The sequence below is a fragment of the Lactuca saligna genome, chromosome 4 (genome assembly GCF_052625555.1).
Source record: "Lactuca saligna cultivar CGN05327 chromosome 4, ASM5262555v1, whole genome shotgun sequence".
Classification (NCBI taxonomy): Eukaryota; Viridiplantae; Streptophyta; class Magnoliopsida; order Asterales; family Asteraceae; genus Lactuca; species Lactuca saligna.
The window spans coordinates 48,967,423-48,985,857 of NC_136420.1; the positions used below are offsets into that span (position 1 = coordinate 48,967,423).

General features: G+C 31.8%; 2 protein-coding genes across 2 annotated transcripts; both read left to right on the top strand.

Annotated features, from left to right (window-relative positions):
- Nucleotides 1–5,917: 5,917 nt before the first annotated feature.
- On the top strand, nt 5,918–7,796 carry LOC145039581 (uncharacterized). The gene is made up of 6 exons (XM_078987616.1): nt 5,918–6,214; nt 6,289–6,441; nt 6,519–6,543; nt 6,617–6,766; nt 6,841–7,097; nt 7,233–7,796. Exons 1-6 carry the CDS (start codon nt 5,918–5,920, stop codon nt 7,794–7,796), a joined length of 1,446 nt encoding a protein of 481 aa, XP_078843742.1.
- A 9,414-nt stretch (nt 7,797–17,210) lies between these two features.
- Nucleotides 17,211–18,191, top strand: LOC145039582 (uncharacterized). Its single transcript, XM_078987617.1, has one exon. It carries the CDS (start codon nt 17,211–17,213, stop codon nt 18,189–18,191), a length of 981 nt encoding a protein of 326 aa, XP_078843743.1.
- The last annotated feature ends 244 nt before the right edge of the window (nt 18,192–18,435 follow it).

Sequence of the window (18,435 nt, forward strand, 5' to 3'; positions counted from 1 at the left end):
TTCAATGTAGCTACCTTTATGCAAATATAGCCTTGTTCCAAACCCTAAGTCCTTATTGTTGGATGATTTTAGTGTTTAAGCCCCATTCTCTTGTGCATGCACGTAAAGTTGGAAACTTTACGTGTAAAACCGTACTATAAGCCCAGATCTATGAATTGGATGCACTAAAATCGACTGTATAGTAATGGAATGCATGAGAATCGATGAGTCATCCTTTGGACTCAGCGAGTCCAAGGTAATCTTCTTGCCTCAAGAACAGACCCGACGAGTTGTTCATACAACTCGATGAGTCACAGACCGGATGAGTTCATATGATGAAGGAGAACTCGACGAGTTGTTCATACAACTTGATGAGTCGGATGAAGTTAGACTCGATGTTAGTATCGAAGAAGAACTCATTGAGTCTTTGCCAAACTCGACGAGTAGAAGTGGGTAGAGGATCAGAGAGAACGCTAGGGACTCGGCGAGTCGGCGGCCCACCTCAGCGAGTCCGTTCAACTGAAAGATGACTTTGACCAGGATGTTGTCTTTGACCAGGGGTAAAATAGTCTTTTTACCCTGAGATTAGTTAACAGTATTTGATTTAGTATTTATGGGATTTGTAGTCGGGGAGTTCCAGAGCAGCAGTCAGACGATTTCAAACTTAGTATCTCAGCATCCAGCGTTACGAGGTGAGTTCCCTTCCAGTAGGAACGGGTCTACGACCACAATGTCGGCCTGTTTAGATAGTAGTAGTAGGTATGCTTGATGTCTTCATGATTCATGCATGTTTTGTTATGTGTAGTATGATGGGCAAGCCCAATACAGTATGTGATTATGCTATATGTTCATGATATGTTATATCCAGTTTATTCCGGACTTCGGTCCAATGTCGGGCGGGGCCCGATGTATTGAGCGGCGCCCAAGTTATTATGGACTTCGTTCTGATGCTGGGCGGGGCCCGATGTAGTGGGTGGAGCCCAGTATTTGTTATATGTGTTATTGTATGGTATGAGGTAGTTTGAGGGAGCTCACTAAGCTTCGTGCTTACAGTTTCAGTTTTTGATTTTAGGTACTTCAGCTAGCAAAGGGAAGGGCTCGGGTTGATGGCATGGCACACACCATAGTTTAGCCTAGGAGATAGACTCTAACATTCTGATATGATCTTGACACTAGTTTTGATTTGATAAATTTATTATGACATTTTGAGATTTATGATTCATGGTTTTTTTATCTTTTGGTAATTGACATTATGGTTTAGTAAGGTTTTCAAACAAAAAATTTTGGGTGGTATTTTTGGGTCGTTTCATAATTTTTGGGGCGTTACAAAAAGCGTAGGCAGTTGGCAATTAATTTGATAAAAATGGAAGGTGTTCGGGTTACAAATCCTAAGGAAGTGAAGGATATTTTTGTCCAATTATTTTCTGGAAAATTTAAAAAGGTTCATACAGATGCTTTGTTAAATATGAGCAGTCGTTTTAAGTCACTTCTTCCTGACCCGGTGTCCACATTGGAAATTTCTATTTCTGAGAAGGAAATATGTGATTTTGTTTGAGAATGTGGTGCAGAGAAATCGCCTAGATCTGATGGTTTCACGTTTGCTTTTTATAAAAGGTAATTGGATTTGATTAAAGCAGATGTAACTGCATTTTTGACTGAATTTACTTCTAAAATTCCTTATTGGTAGTTCTTCATTCATAATCTTGATTTTCAAGGTTGATAGTCTAGTAGTGGTGAATAACTTTCATCCTATTCGTTTAATTGGCGCGTAATATACGATAATTTCTAAGATTTTGGCTAATTTCCCATTGTATTGATAATTTAGTGATTATTGAGCAGTCGACTTTTGTAGGGGGGTCGTTAGATTTTAGATGGTCCTCTAATGGTGAATGAGATCGTAGATTGGTATAAAAAGAAGAAGAAAAAGTTAATGGTTTTTAAAATAGACTTTGAAAAAACTTATGACACAGTTTTTTGGAATTTTCTGGAAAAGGTTATAATTTTTATGGGTTTCGGTCTTACTTGAATGTGGTGGATTCGAGGTTGTCTTTATTCGGCTAAGGCTTCAATTCTGGTCAATGGAAGTCAGTCAGCGGGGTTTCAACTTCAAAGGGGTCTTTGTCAAGGTGACACTTTGTCTCCGTTATTGTTTATCCTCCTCATGGAAGCACTTAATGTTGCAATTGAAGAGGTCATTGATGCGGGTAAGGCGACTAAGATAGGATCGTTGTATGTTTCCCATCTTTTATATGCAGATGATATGCGATTTATTGTAGAATGTTCACGGGAAAATATTATTTCTATTGTTCGGCTTTTGAAATGTTTCTATAAGGTTTCAGGTTTGAAACTTAATATACATAAGTCCAACTTATATGGTGTGGGGGTGAAGAATGAAGATGTATGTTCTTTAGCTTTTATTACGGGATGTAAGTGAGGCCAATTCCCTTTCATTTATTTGGGAATATATGTTGGTAGTAATATGTCCAGGGTAAATGGTTGGAATTTGAAATTGAAAAGTTTAAGAAGAAACTTTCCATTTAGAAAGCAAACATGCTTTCCATTGGTGGTCGTTCGGTTCTTGTTTCGTCGGCTCTTGGCTCTTTGGGTATTTTTTACTTATATAATTTTATGATTCCTATTCTAGTCAAGAAAAAATTAGAGTCTCTTAGAATAATTTTTTTGGGGGGAAAAGATAATAATGGTTCTCACCTTATGTGGATTTCATGGGATTTGGTTTTGGCTACTAAAGAGTGGGGAAATTGGAATTGGAAGTCTTGAGGCTTTCAATTTTTCTCTCTTAGAAAAATGGGGATATAGGTACGTTTCTGATCAAGATGCCCTTTGGATTTGTCTTATTACATAGATCCATGGCAGGTATGGGGAGATAGGGTGGAACTTTTTTCATGGGTTAAGGGTCAAGGATTTTGGGCTAGAATTGTTGGATCCATTAATACGATGCATGAAAAGGAAATTATTTTACACTCAACTTTGAACGTGATATCCATAAGATTTTGGCATGGTGTTTGGATTAATGACTTGCCACTTAAAGTCAAATTTCCTAGACTTTTTCATTTCGAAATCAACAAAGGTTGTTGGGTTAGGGATCGGTGGATGGATGGTTGGAATTGGAATTAAAATCGTGATATCAATAAGGGTGTGACTTTTACTCAATTAATTGAGCTTAATCAAATGTTGGTAGATCTGCAACTTTCTGAAAACAAAGATGTGTGGTATTGGAATCTAACCGACGTGAACCATTTCACAATCAAGGACACTAGAAAGTATATATTGATTATTTGAGTCTCCCGGATGCAAATCTTGAAACAAGGTGGTATAAAATTGTTCCTATTAAGGTAAATATTCTTGTATGGCATGTTTTGTTAAACCATGTTCCTACTAGATGAAATCTTAGTTGCAAAGGGATTGAGTTGGAGTTGTTAAACCGCCCTATATGTTTGGAAAAACCATAAGATGTTGATCATTTGTTTGATCATGTAAGATGTCGACTTCCCTGTGGAGAAAAACGTTTTTGTGGGTTGATGTTATTCTTCCTGAAAGAGGTAAACTTATTGACGTGTTTCAATGGCTCGATCTAAAAGATCTATTATGGAGGTTGTTATTTGTGTTGTCATTCAGGTGATATGGAAGTTTAGAAACGAGGTGATCTTTGGAGACATGCTTCCTCGTCGTAATGTTTTGTTTGATAGTATAGTAGATTATTATTTTTTATGGTATGTTTTTAACATCCATAAAATTCATAAAAATTTAAAACTTTTTCAAACATCCAAAAGCCATTAGTTATTATAAAATGTTTCCAAAATAGTTTCATATAAGAGAATCCTAGAAATAAAGATCATAGAATATGTAGAGGTGCACGATAAAGCATGAACCGTATCAAAATGAGAAACCGAAGATTTTACCGGTTCGGTTAACCAAACCGAAATAGTAAAAAATATCAGTTTGGTTAACCGGAAAAGAGGTATAGTTTTTAGGTTCAGTTTTTCAGTTTTCGGATATTTTGAATACCCTACTTAAAAGCAATGCCACCAATCTTGAATAATAATGAGTGTTATCACAATATCTCTCACTCATATAAATTTTCAAATCATAATAGTATATATAAACTATTTTACAATTACCCATAATAATATGATCTGATGCAGGATCACCAAAGGTAATCTCAACATATTTATTTATGAAGAACAAATCACTGAAATAGTCCCTATGGTTTGGCTAAAGTTGGGCATTTGGTCCCTATTTTTGTTTGGCACTCGGACCATCCCCACGTTTTCTTTTTATTACCCGCCTGGTCCCTGGGTCCGTTAGTCGTCAATTCCAACCGTTAAGTCCCCCCACGTGCTTCACACATGAGGGTATTTTCTTCACTTTATACATGGTGCCTAAATGCAATGTCAATCGTTTCTTCATTTTGATCATTTTACGATCACCTCCCTCTCACACACACACTCTCTCTCTCACTTAATCTGTAACTCATCAAAATCGAGTAGAAACCCTAACTCCTCAAAATTTTGCAAGAATCATCAAAGCAACAATGGTGGGTTAGAGGATTAGAGCAAACATGGAAGAAATAGACGTTGAAAAACATTATGGTAACCCCTTATTTTCAAAAGTTAAATTTATCACTTACAAATTTCAAGCTAATAAGTTGAAGCTTTCTCTTTTACAGCTGGTCATCAAACTATCTTCTCCATCAGATTATTCTATGGTAGAGAGTTTACAAAGTTTCCTGGAAGGAGGTACGTCAAGGGCAAAGAAAGATACGTTGATCTATTGGACATTGATGAGTTTTGTGTACACGATATTGATGAGATGATGGAGACCCTAGGCTGTGTTGAGGAGGGTAAGTTGCTTTATTAACACTTGAAAAGACCCTTTTCAGATTTGGACTTTGGGTTGTTTGCATTGGCTAGTGACAGTGACATTAACCATTTGGGTACATATGTGGGTAAACATAAATTGATTGAAGTTTATGTTGAACATGGTAAAACAGTGTTGCATACATATACAATGTCATCTACCCCTAGTAAAGTTAGGATAGAATAAATCGTTGATCAACCTTCATGTAGTAGAAGGCTATTTTTGGAATGGAAGGAAACTGAAACATGGGATTGTATTGGATCAAGTAAACCAGATGTTGTGCAAAAAAAAAATTGAAAGTGACCAAATTGATGCCCAATGTGAAACACAAGGTATATTTGATGAATTTGATGAGATTCTAAATGAAGAACATGGAGGGATTACTCATGAAAGTGGTAATAGAGATGATGTTGATGATAATGGTGATAGTGATGATAGTAAGTTCTTAGTAGACTTAGATAACCTCCTAGATGAACCTGATATAGACATGAAGGAGTTTTTGTTAAATATTGATGAATATATAGAGTGGGTGGGTGATCTTGGAGGGTCAAATGTCAAGGAAACAGAAACAAGGGAAATTGATGATATTGAGGTTGTAAACAATGAGGTATTCTTATATGAGTCATCATCTGATGAAGGTGGGAGCAACAGGAGAAGAAAATCAATTAAGGCAATCCGAAGGGCAATGGAAAACAGTGAAGCAAGAGTTAGTGATCCATTTTATGTGTACCAAAAATTCACCTCATCTGAAGAATTGAAAGATGCAATAAGACAACATATTGTGGAGACAAGGAGGGAACTAGACTTTATAAAAAATGACAAAAATAGAGTGAGAGCTATTTGTAAAGGTACTATCCCAGACCTTGGTCAACTTGATCCATGTGGGCCCAGTCAAAGCAATAAAGAAAGTGAAGAAAACAAGTGTTCATAGGTACTTTATGCTTGTACCTACAAGTTTTTAGCAAAGAAAATAGTGCAGTAGATTGAAAGCAACCCTACAGTCCCTACACGAGCTTTACAAGAACAACTTCAACGTGAATACCAGGTAGATATTTCGAAGATGAAGGTATTTAGGGCTAAAATGGAAGCATTGAATCAAGTAAGGGGCGATTATTCAGGGCAATATACTACACTACGAGACTATGTTCAAGAACTTCTCACTCCAAACCGAGGGACAACAGTTAAGATAGAGGTTGAAAGTGAGCCAAACCCAACTCTTGAGACTAGAGCTTTCAAATGGATCTACATCTGTATAGGGCCATTAAAGAAAGGTTTTCTAGCTGTTAAAAGAGATTACCTTGGTTTGGATGGGACTTTTATGAATGGGCCTTATCCTGGAATGATACTCACAACAGTGGTAAGATGTAAACACATATCTTGTGTCATTTTATTCCATTTTATTTAAATTACTAACTCCTTCACTATGTTTAGGGTCTTGATGGAAATAATTGTACATATCCTTTGGTATATGCTGTCGTAGAGGCTGAGAATATAAATTCATGGACTTGGTTCTTAAGGTGCATGGGTGATGAAATTAATTTGCAAGCTAATTCCAACTTTACCTTTATATCTGATAAACAGAAGGTAAGTAATTTCAATGGACTTGGTTCTTATTCTATATTGTATACATTACATCTAATATTGTTTACTTTTTGTACAAGGCTTGTTGCAAGCAATTGGTACATTGTATCCATGTGCAGAACATAGGTTTTGTCTGCGACACATTCATGAAAACATGAAGAAAATGTGAATGGGAAAGGTGTTTCAGGACATGTTGTGGAACTGTGCAAGTACAACAACATACAAGAATTCAACCATGCTATGGAAGAGTTAAGAAAGCTAAACAATGACTGCAATGAATGGGTCAAAGTTATTTCACCTCAACATTGGTCTATGGTACACTTCACAGGTTTGTTTTATTTTGTTGGGTTAATTGTTACCAAATGATTCACTTTATCACATAATTTTTTATTTATACTGTAGGGAGGGCACATTGTGATGAGCTTCTAAATAACTTGTGGGAGACCATAAATAATCAAATTAAGAAAGCACGCGACCAATCAATTATCACATGCCTTGAGTACATTAGAGAGTACCTTATGTTAAGGATTGTGAGTGTCCAAAAGGTAATTGATAAGGCTTTTGGACCATTAACTCCAACTGCAACAAGTGTTCTTGAAAGAAACAAATCTGATGCAGCTCAATGTGTGGGTAAGTTCTGTGGGAATGGAAAATATCAGGTGAGTGTTCCATGGATGGACCAATGTGTGTTAGACATGGTTTAACACACATGTTCTTGTAGAAGATGGGAACTCACTGGTATACCTTGTAAACATGCCCTTGTTGCTATATGGGACATGAGAAAAAATAAGCAGAATGTTGGCGTACGTGAAGAATGGGTTCATTCTACTTATTGGTTAAAAACTTGGAAGGAAATGTATTATTTCAAGATTGAACCAATTAATGGAAGAAGAATGTGGGGAAATTTTCCATGTCCATCCACTTTTCTTCCTCCCAATCATCATGTCCCCATTGGAAGACCAAAGAAGAAAAGAAGGAAGTCAGTTGTTGAATTAAAAGATATGGTGAAGGGTGGTAGGGCATCAAGGAAGGACAGGAGTGTGACATGTTCAAAATGCAAAAAGCTTGGTCATAATAAAAGAAGCTACAAAGGTCAAAGTGCATATGATGTTAGTTCAAGCAAGAAAGGGAAGGCTGGGAATAAAGCTAAAAGTGTAGGTGATGGTACTTCAATCAAGAAAGGGAATGATGGGAAGAAAGATCAAAGTGCAGGTGATGGCACTTCAAGCAAGAAAGGGAATGTTGGGAAGAAAGCTCAAAGTGTAGGTGGTGGTAGGCAAAGTGGAACTCAAAGTGCATGTAATGGAATTTCAAGCAGGACAAGAAAGGCTGGGAAGAAAGGGAAAAGTATTGCTTAAGTTATGATTGTGTTATCATATTTTGTGTTTGTGTTATGAACCAATTATGGTGTTATGATCTTTTGTGTTTGTTATATTTGTCATTATGTTTTGTGTCTGTGTTATGAACAATTATGGTATGACTTTTGGGACCTGTTGTCTATGTATGGTATGACTTTTAATGTATCTCTATTTTGAATTACGGTATGAACAATTAGTGCTATAATATGTTGTTATGTTTTTGTTTTAATTCAATTCTATTCAATTCAATCAATCAATTCATTTCTATTCAATCATTCAATTCAATTCCATCAATCATTTAATATTATTCAATCATTCAATTCAATTCCATTCTAATTCAATACCATTCAATTCTATTCAATCATTCAATTCAATTCAATTCCATTCCAATAGAAAACTAATCAATTGCATTCCATTACAAACCACTCAATTCCATTCCATTGTAAAACAGTCAATTCTATTTCATTCCATTATAAAATAGTCAATTGCATTCTAGTACAAACCACTCAATTCCATTCCTTTACAAACCACTAAATTCCATTCCATTCCATTATAACACAGTTAATTGCATTCCAATACAAACCACTCAATTCCATTCCATTACAAACCACTAAATTCCATTCCATTATAAAACAATCAATTCCATTCCAAAAGAAAATTGCATTCCAATAAACAATTCTAGTCATTCATACATTGTCATTCAATTACCTTACTGGCCCTAATGAAACAAAAGATAAATACCTTGATAGCATAAATTAAAGCTTGTAAATTAAAATTGACACAAAAAACCTAACTGAACACTAATAACAACCTCAAGGCCTTATTCTCGTGTTGAAGTTCATCCAATGACTTCTGCAAATTAGGGGAGATAACTTTTTTTTAGTTTTTTCACCATTAAAGCTGTCCTCATCAACCCAATCTATGAAACCACATTTTGCTCCCTACATTTTGAGTAATTTGTTTTGTGTTAAAGGTATGTGATATATAGATATACTTAAGAAGAAATTGCCCTTACCTTCCCAGTACAACAATAGAAAAGTCTTCCAAGGTTTTTCTTGGTAGTTGATCTTCGTATCACACCAACTTGACCACACTTGCAAGTTTTTTCCATTAGGGTTGATCGACTCTTCACAGAAGAGGAAATGAAAGACACGAAGAAAGGGCATATTTGAAAATAGAGAGAATCAGGGTTTAGGGTGTTCTAACAGATTTTTTATATAAAATGGCAGAAATACCCCTCATGTGTGAAGCACGTGGGGGGACTTAACGTTTGGAATTGACGACTAACGAACCTAGGGACCAGGCAGGTAATAAAAAGAAAACATGGGGATGGTCAGAGCGCAAAACAAAATTTATGGACCAAACGCGCAAATTTTACCACTTTGACACAAATTTTAAATTATATTAAAGATTTGGTCAGAGTTTAAAATTTTAGTTCGAGTTAAATTTTTTTCCCCAATTTTAGAAAAATAATCCATTTACATTATTTTCTAATTTTTTTTTCCAACTTTTATATTGTATCATATACTGATTTATGACAAAATTGTAAAAATGGTCCTATGGTTTGTCAATTTCTTTGGATAATGTCCAAAAAAGTTTATCAGCAAAAAAGGTCCATATTTTGTGGTTGTATTGTGGTTTTAGTCTCTACCTCGTTAAGTTTAACAACTTGTTTGTTAAGTTTTTGAAAATAACGAATTTACCCCTAAGAACCTATTCTACATTTTTATCTTCTTACCAAACTATAAGGATCATTTATGCAATTTTTCTTTTTTAATTTATTGAATTATTATACATAAATTCTTTTAATTAATTCTTTTTTTTTAATTTGATTATGGGTTATTAGATACTAATAAATATTATTTATAATATATTATATTTATATTTTAATAAGTATTATTTTATTATATTATAGTTTTTTAATTAATTTTTTTAATTTCTTCTTTATTGTATTAATTCTTTTCATTGGATTATTATATATTAATAAATATTAATTTTATTATATTATATTTATATCTTAATAAATATTATTTTATTATTTTTAATTAGTTTTTTAAAAAAAAAATTTATCGGATTAATAATTTTTTTATTACATTATTATATATTAATAGTTATTTTTTAACATATAATATTTTTCTATTAATAAATATTACTTTATTGTATTATTAATTTCTTTTAATTTTTTTTATTTTGTTAAATCTTTTTATTGCATTATATTTTTATATATAATAAATATCATTTTATTGGATTAATAATTTATAATGTATAATATTAATTCTTTTTAATTATATTGGTTCGACCACAAAGTCATTAAAATACACAAAAGTGTTGCATCTCATCTTCGAAAATCGGCGGGACAACCACCAATCACCTTCATCGATTTTTCGTCGGAAACCTCACCAACTTGTTACACCCAATGCCGCCAATAGCCACCTAAGACAACTTCATCACAATCCGTCAGAATCCTTTATATCTGCCAATAAGCCGACCATATTCTGCTACAACCACCAGGAGGTCCGATCCAAACACTCATGGTCAGCTCTTCCAATCGTTGCCTTCTACCACCATACGTCGTCGTATCATCTCGCTGAAAATCGTCGATCATCGTCTACTGTCGGCCATTCTCGACGAAAATTACACCGATCGATTACTCCCACAATGCGTAAAAAACCCAAGAAAACACATAGCCTTCAACCGATCATTCAGTACCGATACCGTTATCGATGTAGGCAATGTTAGATCGATGGTTTTCAAACCACCATAGCCACTACAGGTGCTGACAATGTTGTAGAACTTATTATTCGGTACTCGTTTGGCTGAATGCCGAGTAACAAGTACTAAGATTTGGTAATTCATATAGAAATATTTTAGGGACATTATATATATATATATATATATATATATATATATATATATATATATATATATATATATTAAAATCATAAGTTTATTAAAATATATAACAAATTTAGATACATGTGTATATACAACAAGTAAAATAAACACGGTGACTAAATGATGCTGGTGGTGGTGACTATGTGATGGTGGTAGTGTTATCCAAAATATGTTATCTTCTAAATATTTAAAATAAATTAGGAAATGTGGGGTGTGTGAGATTTTTTTGTATTTTTATTTAAAACAATAAAGAAAGCAATTAAAAGAAAATAAAAACAATTAAAAAATAATATTTATTATAAATAAAAATAATAAATTTAAAGTAATAATCCAGTAAAAAGAATTAACACAATAAAAATAAAAATAAAAATAACTAAATGAAATTAATAATCCAACAAAATAACACTTACTAATAGATAAATATTATATGTTAAAAATAATATTCATTAATTAATAATTATCAATAAAAAGAATTAATCCAATAAAGAAAATTTTTTTAAAAATTAATAATCAAATAAAGTAATATTTATTAATATATAATAATACAACAAGAAAGAAGTTAAAAAAGAATTAATTAAAAAAATTCAATAAAACGAAAAAGAAAAATTACATAATTGGTCCTTCTAGTTTGGTAAAAAGATAAAACTGCAGAAATAGTCCTTGAGGTAAATCCATCATTTACTAAAAGTTAAGAGTCATGGTGTTAAACTTAATTAGATAGGGACCAAAACCACAACAAAACCATCAAATAGGGACATTTTTTTACGAATAAACGTTTTTTTTTTACCTTACCCAAAGAAATTAACAAACCACAATGACCATTTTTGCAATTTTGTTCTCATATACACTAGCAAATTAATTTTTCTCATTGAATTTATAGCATATGGATTTGATATAATAACAACTATAATTTAAATTCAAAAGAAATAATAAAAAATCGATTAAAATTTGAAAGAGGATAACCTATACAATGCAAATGTTTTAAAAAGTTGTTAAAAACTATTTGTAAAATGAACAACTAAATTTGGGGTGAAATCGTAACAAAATTTAAATTCAGACAAAACAAAAAAAAATTAGTTGATTATCCTTTTAAAAGATAAAATCGATTGTTTGACAACTTTAATGTATTCTTAAAAGTTGGTTTCCAAAATACAATAATTACTTTATATTTTATTTGTAGTAATTTAAGGTCAGAGAATTAAAAAATAAATAAATTTAGTTAAAAGTAAAAAGGTTGAACGACTGAAAAACTATCCTAAACATATTTATATATGAATCAAAAGATTTAACTTATGTTTCTATTGAAAACTAATTTTCTCTATTATCTTTTTTTTTTTTTTTTTTTTTTTTTTTTTTTCGAAACAACAAACTAATCTATTACTAACTATTACCATATACTCTCTCCGTCCCAAAATTATTATCCACATATTAATGAAACATTAATTATCATTAACTTTATACAATAAAATGACAATTTTGTCTTTACTTTGTATTTTAGGTTCCATTAAATTCTTAGTTGGTTAAGTAATAATGAAGGGTATTTTGATAAAAATATTATTTATTTTTAAAAGTTGATTATTATTTTAAGACAAACCAAAAAGAAAATATTGACTATAATTTTGGGACGAAGAAAGTATGTCTTAAACAAAATTTGAACTCATAACCTCTCAAATGACAAAATCAATCCTTACCAATAGGCCAAAAATCCTTTTATATTTTAAACTAGGTGTGAGATCCGTATGTTATACGGGTTTGATAAAACATAAAATTAAATATGAAAGTTTAAATATAATTTTATTTAGATTTGAAATTTTAGATTTGAAATATAAAATTTAAAATTTAAATTTAAAAGGAAATATATTAAATACTATATGAATACTAATATTGCAATTTATTGGTTATTTTCAATTAAGACAATTATTAATCGATGTATAAATATAACATGTTAATTAAGAAAATATAAAAAAATGAGAAAATGACAAATGAAAAAAACAATTATTCAAAAATACCAAAAAATAACATGTATCCAAGTTAATAAAAGAGTGAGATTTATCAAAATTATTTCCATTTATTAGGGAGGATTATTCAATTCATCTATTTTAATCTAATCATCATGTTCCGTTAATGAAGGAGTCATGTCATTATCCTACATTTTGATCATGAACAATTAATCACTAGAAATAAAGTGTTCGTATTTACGTTTCATTATCTTCTTTTATTTGCTTTCTTTTATTATTGGTCTAACATAATTTGAAACTTGTAAGAATAATAATTATTTCAAAGGATAAAAAATATGTTTAAACAAATAAATATTATATTTTAGCTGTTAAAAAAACAATATTATATTTTATGCATTACATATTAATTTATTAAATAACTATTATATTTAATATTGAAATTACATCAACAAATAACATTGACCAAGCCTTTTGGATTTATATATATACACAAGTAAAATATATAAACAAAACAATGACATGTGTTTAGTGTGTAAGTATTTTAAATGCCTATCTATATGTATTTAATAATGTGACATTTAATTTTTTTTTTATTAAGGTTGTTACTAATATTCAAGTTGTTTTTAAGTTGTCAACAAGCTCAATCCAAAATATAAGGAATTTTATGGTTTATGTAATTTTTATAAGTTTATTATATCATTTATGTATTTATATTTTTGACAATCCCTTTTATAAATTGTTTCACAATCGTTTTAAATTTGACTTTCAGTAGAAAATCTAAAAAGTATGCCAAATAGATGTACTATTATTAGGTTAATTTGATATAGTAGGAAATTTTATTCTCCACGTATACAAAATGTCATTTTTTTTATCCGATTTATTAAAACACTATTGACCGATAATAGCCGATCTAACCAACATTAGACAGGTCCTTCTAATTTGATGATTAAAACCATTCCAAAATTTCACATGTTATATTTTTATTTATTTATTAATTTAAAATTAAACATTTTCATTATGTTTTTTTCAATTTTATTAAATTCTACTGATAACCGTAATAAATATAATAATAAATAAATATCAATATCATTAATACAACTTTCATTTCATTTCAAATTCTTAAATTGAAATACGGTTATCTTTTTTTTTATTTATTTAACTTTAAAAAGGAAATAAGCAAGTCAATTTCAATAGTTCAATATTATTCCATTATACAAAACACATACAATATACGAGATTTATAACTAGTATCTTGATATGGTAAGAAACTATACATTATATATAATATTTAGCCATTTTTTTACATAGAATTATTGTATATGTTTTCTTTTATATAATCTAATTACTGATTTTATTTAAAAAAAAATGATCGAAAGATGATTATGGTTTTTAAAAATACATAACTCTCATATCGACAAAATAATATTAGAATTTATTATTATTATTATTATTATTATTTTTGTTTTGTTTTTGTTTCTTTTTTTTTGGCAAATTGATGGTATCATATTCTAGAATGTCATGCAATTTCGAGCTTCTCTATCCAACTATTCATATTAGAAAACACCTGGCCATCAGATCCTAGAATATTAATGTGTCCATTTGGAATTTTAATATTTCATTTATCACAATCCAACAAAAAAAAAACAATTAATATGAAAAGCAACATACATGTGTACCATGGGTATTTTTCAAACCGCTAATATAATCTATATGATTTAGACTTGACATTATTTAATTGTATATACATTGATTAAATCTTATAAAAATAGCAACCATCTTTGTCCTAATCTATAATTCAGCAAATTAAATAAGAAAAATCGTTGATAAAACTTTAATCCCACAATGTTTAACTTTAGAGATGTAACAACCTTGAGCGAATCAGCCGTGCATGCAAACAAGTCAAGTGACTATGGATGAAAATATCTTTGACCATAATGATTAAAAAGAAATCCAAAACAATTAAGGATTTCACACTAATAAGGATGGGGTGTCATAGGATACATAGGCTTACGCTAAGGCCAACATAAATCTACAGTCAGAGTGCAAACGGTTATATGAAGGCCGACATTTATTGTTAGGCGGCTAGGTTGTCGTGATCCCTCTTGCGCTTCTCATTCATATACATTTTTATTTTTAATATGGTTATATATGGTTCTTCATATATTATTTATATGATTTTGCTTTTTCTTTTTTCACATTAAGACTCCTATTATTATAAATAGGATGCTAGGTTATTGTTTCTTCTATCGGATTATGTGTCTAATAGCCAATTATTTAAAAAAAAATTAGTGTATAATTGGTTCACCCCCCAAAGAATAACTATTGTTTTTCTGTAGTTATGTCTATAAAGAAAACTCGCTAATTCTGTTTTTAGTTCATTATGCATTCATAGGTTGTCGTCATTCAATGAAAAATAAACCAGCAAAGCCTCGATAGTAAGTCAAGTCGGGTTGAATCCATATGGAATTCTTGGTCAAATTATGTATGAAAAGATAATTAACTAACAAACTTTAATCTACAATTTATAAATGGATTCGAAGATGTTTTAAAATTCAAATCACATATAAATTTAGAAAAATCAAACTAAAATCAATTATAACTTGGTGATCTCATGATGATTTAGAACGATGAATTGTTGAAGATGGAATGTTGGTAATGAGTTCTTGATGATGATTCTAACGTATTAATGGTTTTTTTGATGCATTCTCAAAAGGTTTGAAGATATTTCTTGGTACTGAAGTTTTCCTAAAATCACAAAGGAGATGTTGGTTTTATGATTTGATTTTGTCTTCTATTTATAGACAAATAATAGATAAGATCCCATGAGAAAAACCGCTTGAGTATTGGACGCAACGTCGAGCTATAAGAGAATCAACATCCTAGGTTACCATATAGGGCGTTTGTGTAAAAAAAGTTGTGTATCCCTTTGCAATCTTTTAAGCCTAACTGTTTTGTCCACATATTTCCACATAATATGTTGGTTTCATTTTTCATGTATTTTCCCGCAATCTTCTCCATTTTTCGATCCTACACAAATATTTCAAAAGCACATTAATAGTGGAATCATTCTTAAGTAAATTTGTTTTTTTTATAATAAATAATATGCTACTTAAGTTAATACAAAATCGACAATTACGTATCATTTGGTATTAATGCCCAACTAAACTGACAGATTTCGGTGAAAGACATTGGTTAACCGGAATTTATCACAATACCAAACGTAACGACATAACGACGGTGTGATTTACCGCTCGTGACACAGTGTGACTTACCCTTTTTAAATATCCTAACAATTTAATTATAAAACCAAAAAAATAAATAAATAAATAAAAATCTTGGGCTGCTATGCAACACCAAAAATCATAACCTAATAATTGAAATGATTGGAAACAAGCACAATTGGATATCTTTTAAGCAATAGTTTCTTCCTAATTTAACAAAGGGATCGATGATTTAGATTGCCTAAATGTATAATACATCAAATTATTGACAAAAATTCCTAATTTTCACTATTCATTGTACGATTTATCTAATTTACTTTGAATAATGTTTTCTAAAGCATTGTAACGTTACAATTTACTTTAAAAAAAAAAAAAAAAAACAAAAACAAAACTTTGTAATATTTAAACACTTTGTTACCATTTGAGGTATGTCCACCACCACTGGTTGTTTTTCCGTAACAGGCTGTCAGTGTATTGTTTTCTTCTCAATGTATAAATTTTTATGTATCCCCATCATCTTTGGTCTAATTACATGTTCAGTCCCTTCAAGTTTAAAGCCTTTACTTTAACTAAAGTTTCAGTCTTAGTAGAAGCACATAAATTTTGTGCACCGCAGTTCAGAAAAAGAAGTATTAATATAACATCGTGAAGGCCTGTGTCATTTTAAGATGACTCTTTGTGTAATAATATGATAAACTAAGAAGTATGGTATACAATATGTACATTTTTATTATTGCTTAAATAATATATAATAAACTATATTTCAAATACAGTATCATATTTGATATATAGGTTTCATTAGATAACATTTTCTACACTAACTCGAGACCATTTATGAGCTTTTTAAAAGATACACAAGCTTTTGAATTGGATTGAAAAAACTATACCTACTAGGCTACTACAATTATATATATATATATATATATATATATATATATATATATATATATATATATATATTAAATAATCAATGTACTACATACTTAAATCTAATAAAGCAACCTAACTTCAAATTTATTCTGTTTCATTCGTTTGAGGTCACTATAGACCAACATAGGGACCATGAGTTCTAGTTATAGCATGTTAATTAAGAAAGAATGGACCACAATTTACAAGTTACCAAAGCAACAGTCGTAATATGAGCAAAAACAAAACAACTGGGGGTGAAGTGTAATATATCCCCCATTTTTATACCCGCATACATTCTAAATGGTAGAACCTCATTCTCCAATTCTTACCCCCAACCATCACCGGCGGTGGCAGCACAGCAGCACCGCCGTCTCCTCCTGGAAATTTCTCAAATATCATAGGTATATGCATATAATTTCATATACCTATAGATGAGGTGTGAAAAGCACTGCACGGATCTAAGTAGTGTCTCCGGTGTCTGCGCTTCTTGTCTCCGGCAACGCCTGTTTAGGCTAATTGTTGCTCAGGAACAAGCGCAGGCCCAATCACTAGGAGGAAACACCTGTAATTCGGACACAAAACCGGCGTTACAGTGTTCTGTTTCTCCGTTCATCAGCCGTCAGAAGTCCGAGAATTCGGTGGCTCCCGTCGCAGCGGTCCAACGGCCGTATAACAAGCCTCGCCTTAATCATAGCCTCTCGGATCAAAGATTCTACAGCTCGCCGCAGATAGTGCTTAATACTGGAGGTTGCATCGGTGGTGCTTCATCCCACAAGAAGAAACAGGGTTTAATTAGGCTATCTTCAATTTCGAATTTGTTCAGATCTAACAATCGAAACGGAGATGCAGATTCGGATCATAGATTTTCGGTTTCGAGTTCTAAGGAATCGTCTGGTGCTGCTGGCAATCCGACGTCGTTGACTGCATCTCCTTCGTGGTTCTCGAACGTTCTTCCAGGTGGTGGTGGTGGTGCTGCTGCTGGCCGCCAGAAGATGAAATCGTGTTACGTCGACGAGTCTTCAACAATCGCCGCTACCGGCGTGGTACGGAAGCAGCGGTACGTTCGAGATCGCGGAATGTCGCCTGCTGGATCTTCTGATGACGAATTCAACGATGCATCAAGTGATTACGAATCGGCAGAGTCATGTAAACAGACACCACTAAAAAATCCGGCTCATCATATAATCCGACCTGCCGGCGTTAACAGGAGTGTTTCTGGATTGATTTTTTGTTTGAGTCCGTTAGTGCGTGCGAGTCCTAGCCGGTTATGGAACAACAAAGGAAAGCCACCGGCGGAAGCAGGCGGTGATTCCAGACCTCCGGCGGTGCCTCATCTCTCGTACGCCAAGTCGTTCTGCGCCAACAGATCACGGAAGCTCGCCGACTTCGGCAGGTCCGATCCAAAGCGTTGATTTTCATGACCGTTAACACTGACCGAGTCACCCATCACATTGAACCGCAAAGTGAAAGTACGGTTATACCCTTGGTATCTCTTTACGTCTTTTGTTCTTGACTTCTTGTTTATAAATTTTTATAATTATCTGTAAATATGAATTCTCAACTAAAACTATATAGTATGAATTACAAAATCCGCCCTCTATCATTCAAATCGTTTTATTTTTCTGAATAAACAAAAAGAATGTGAAACAAATTGGT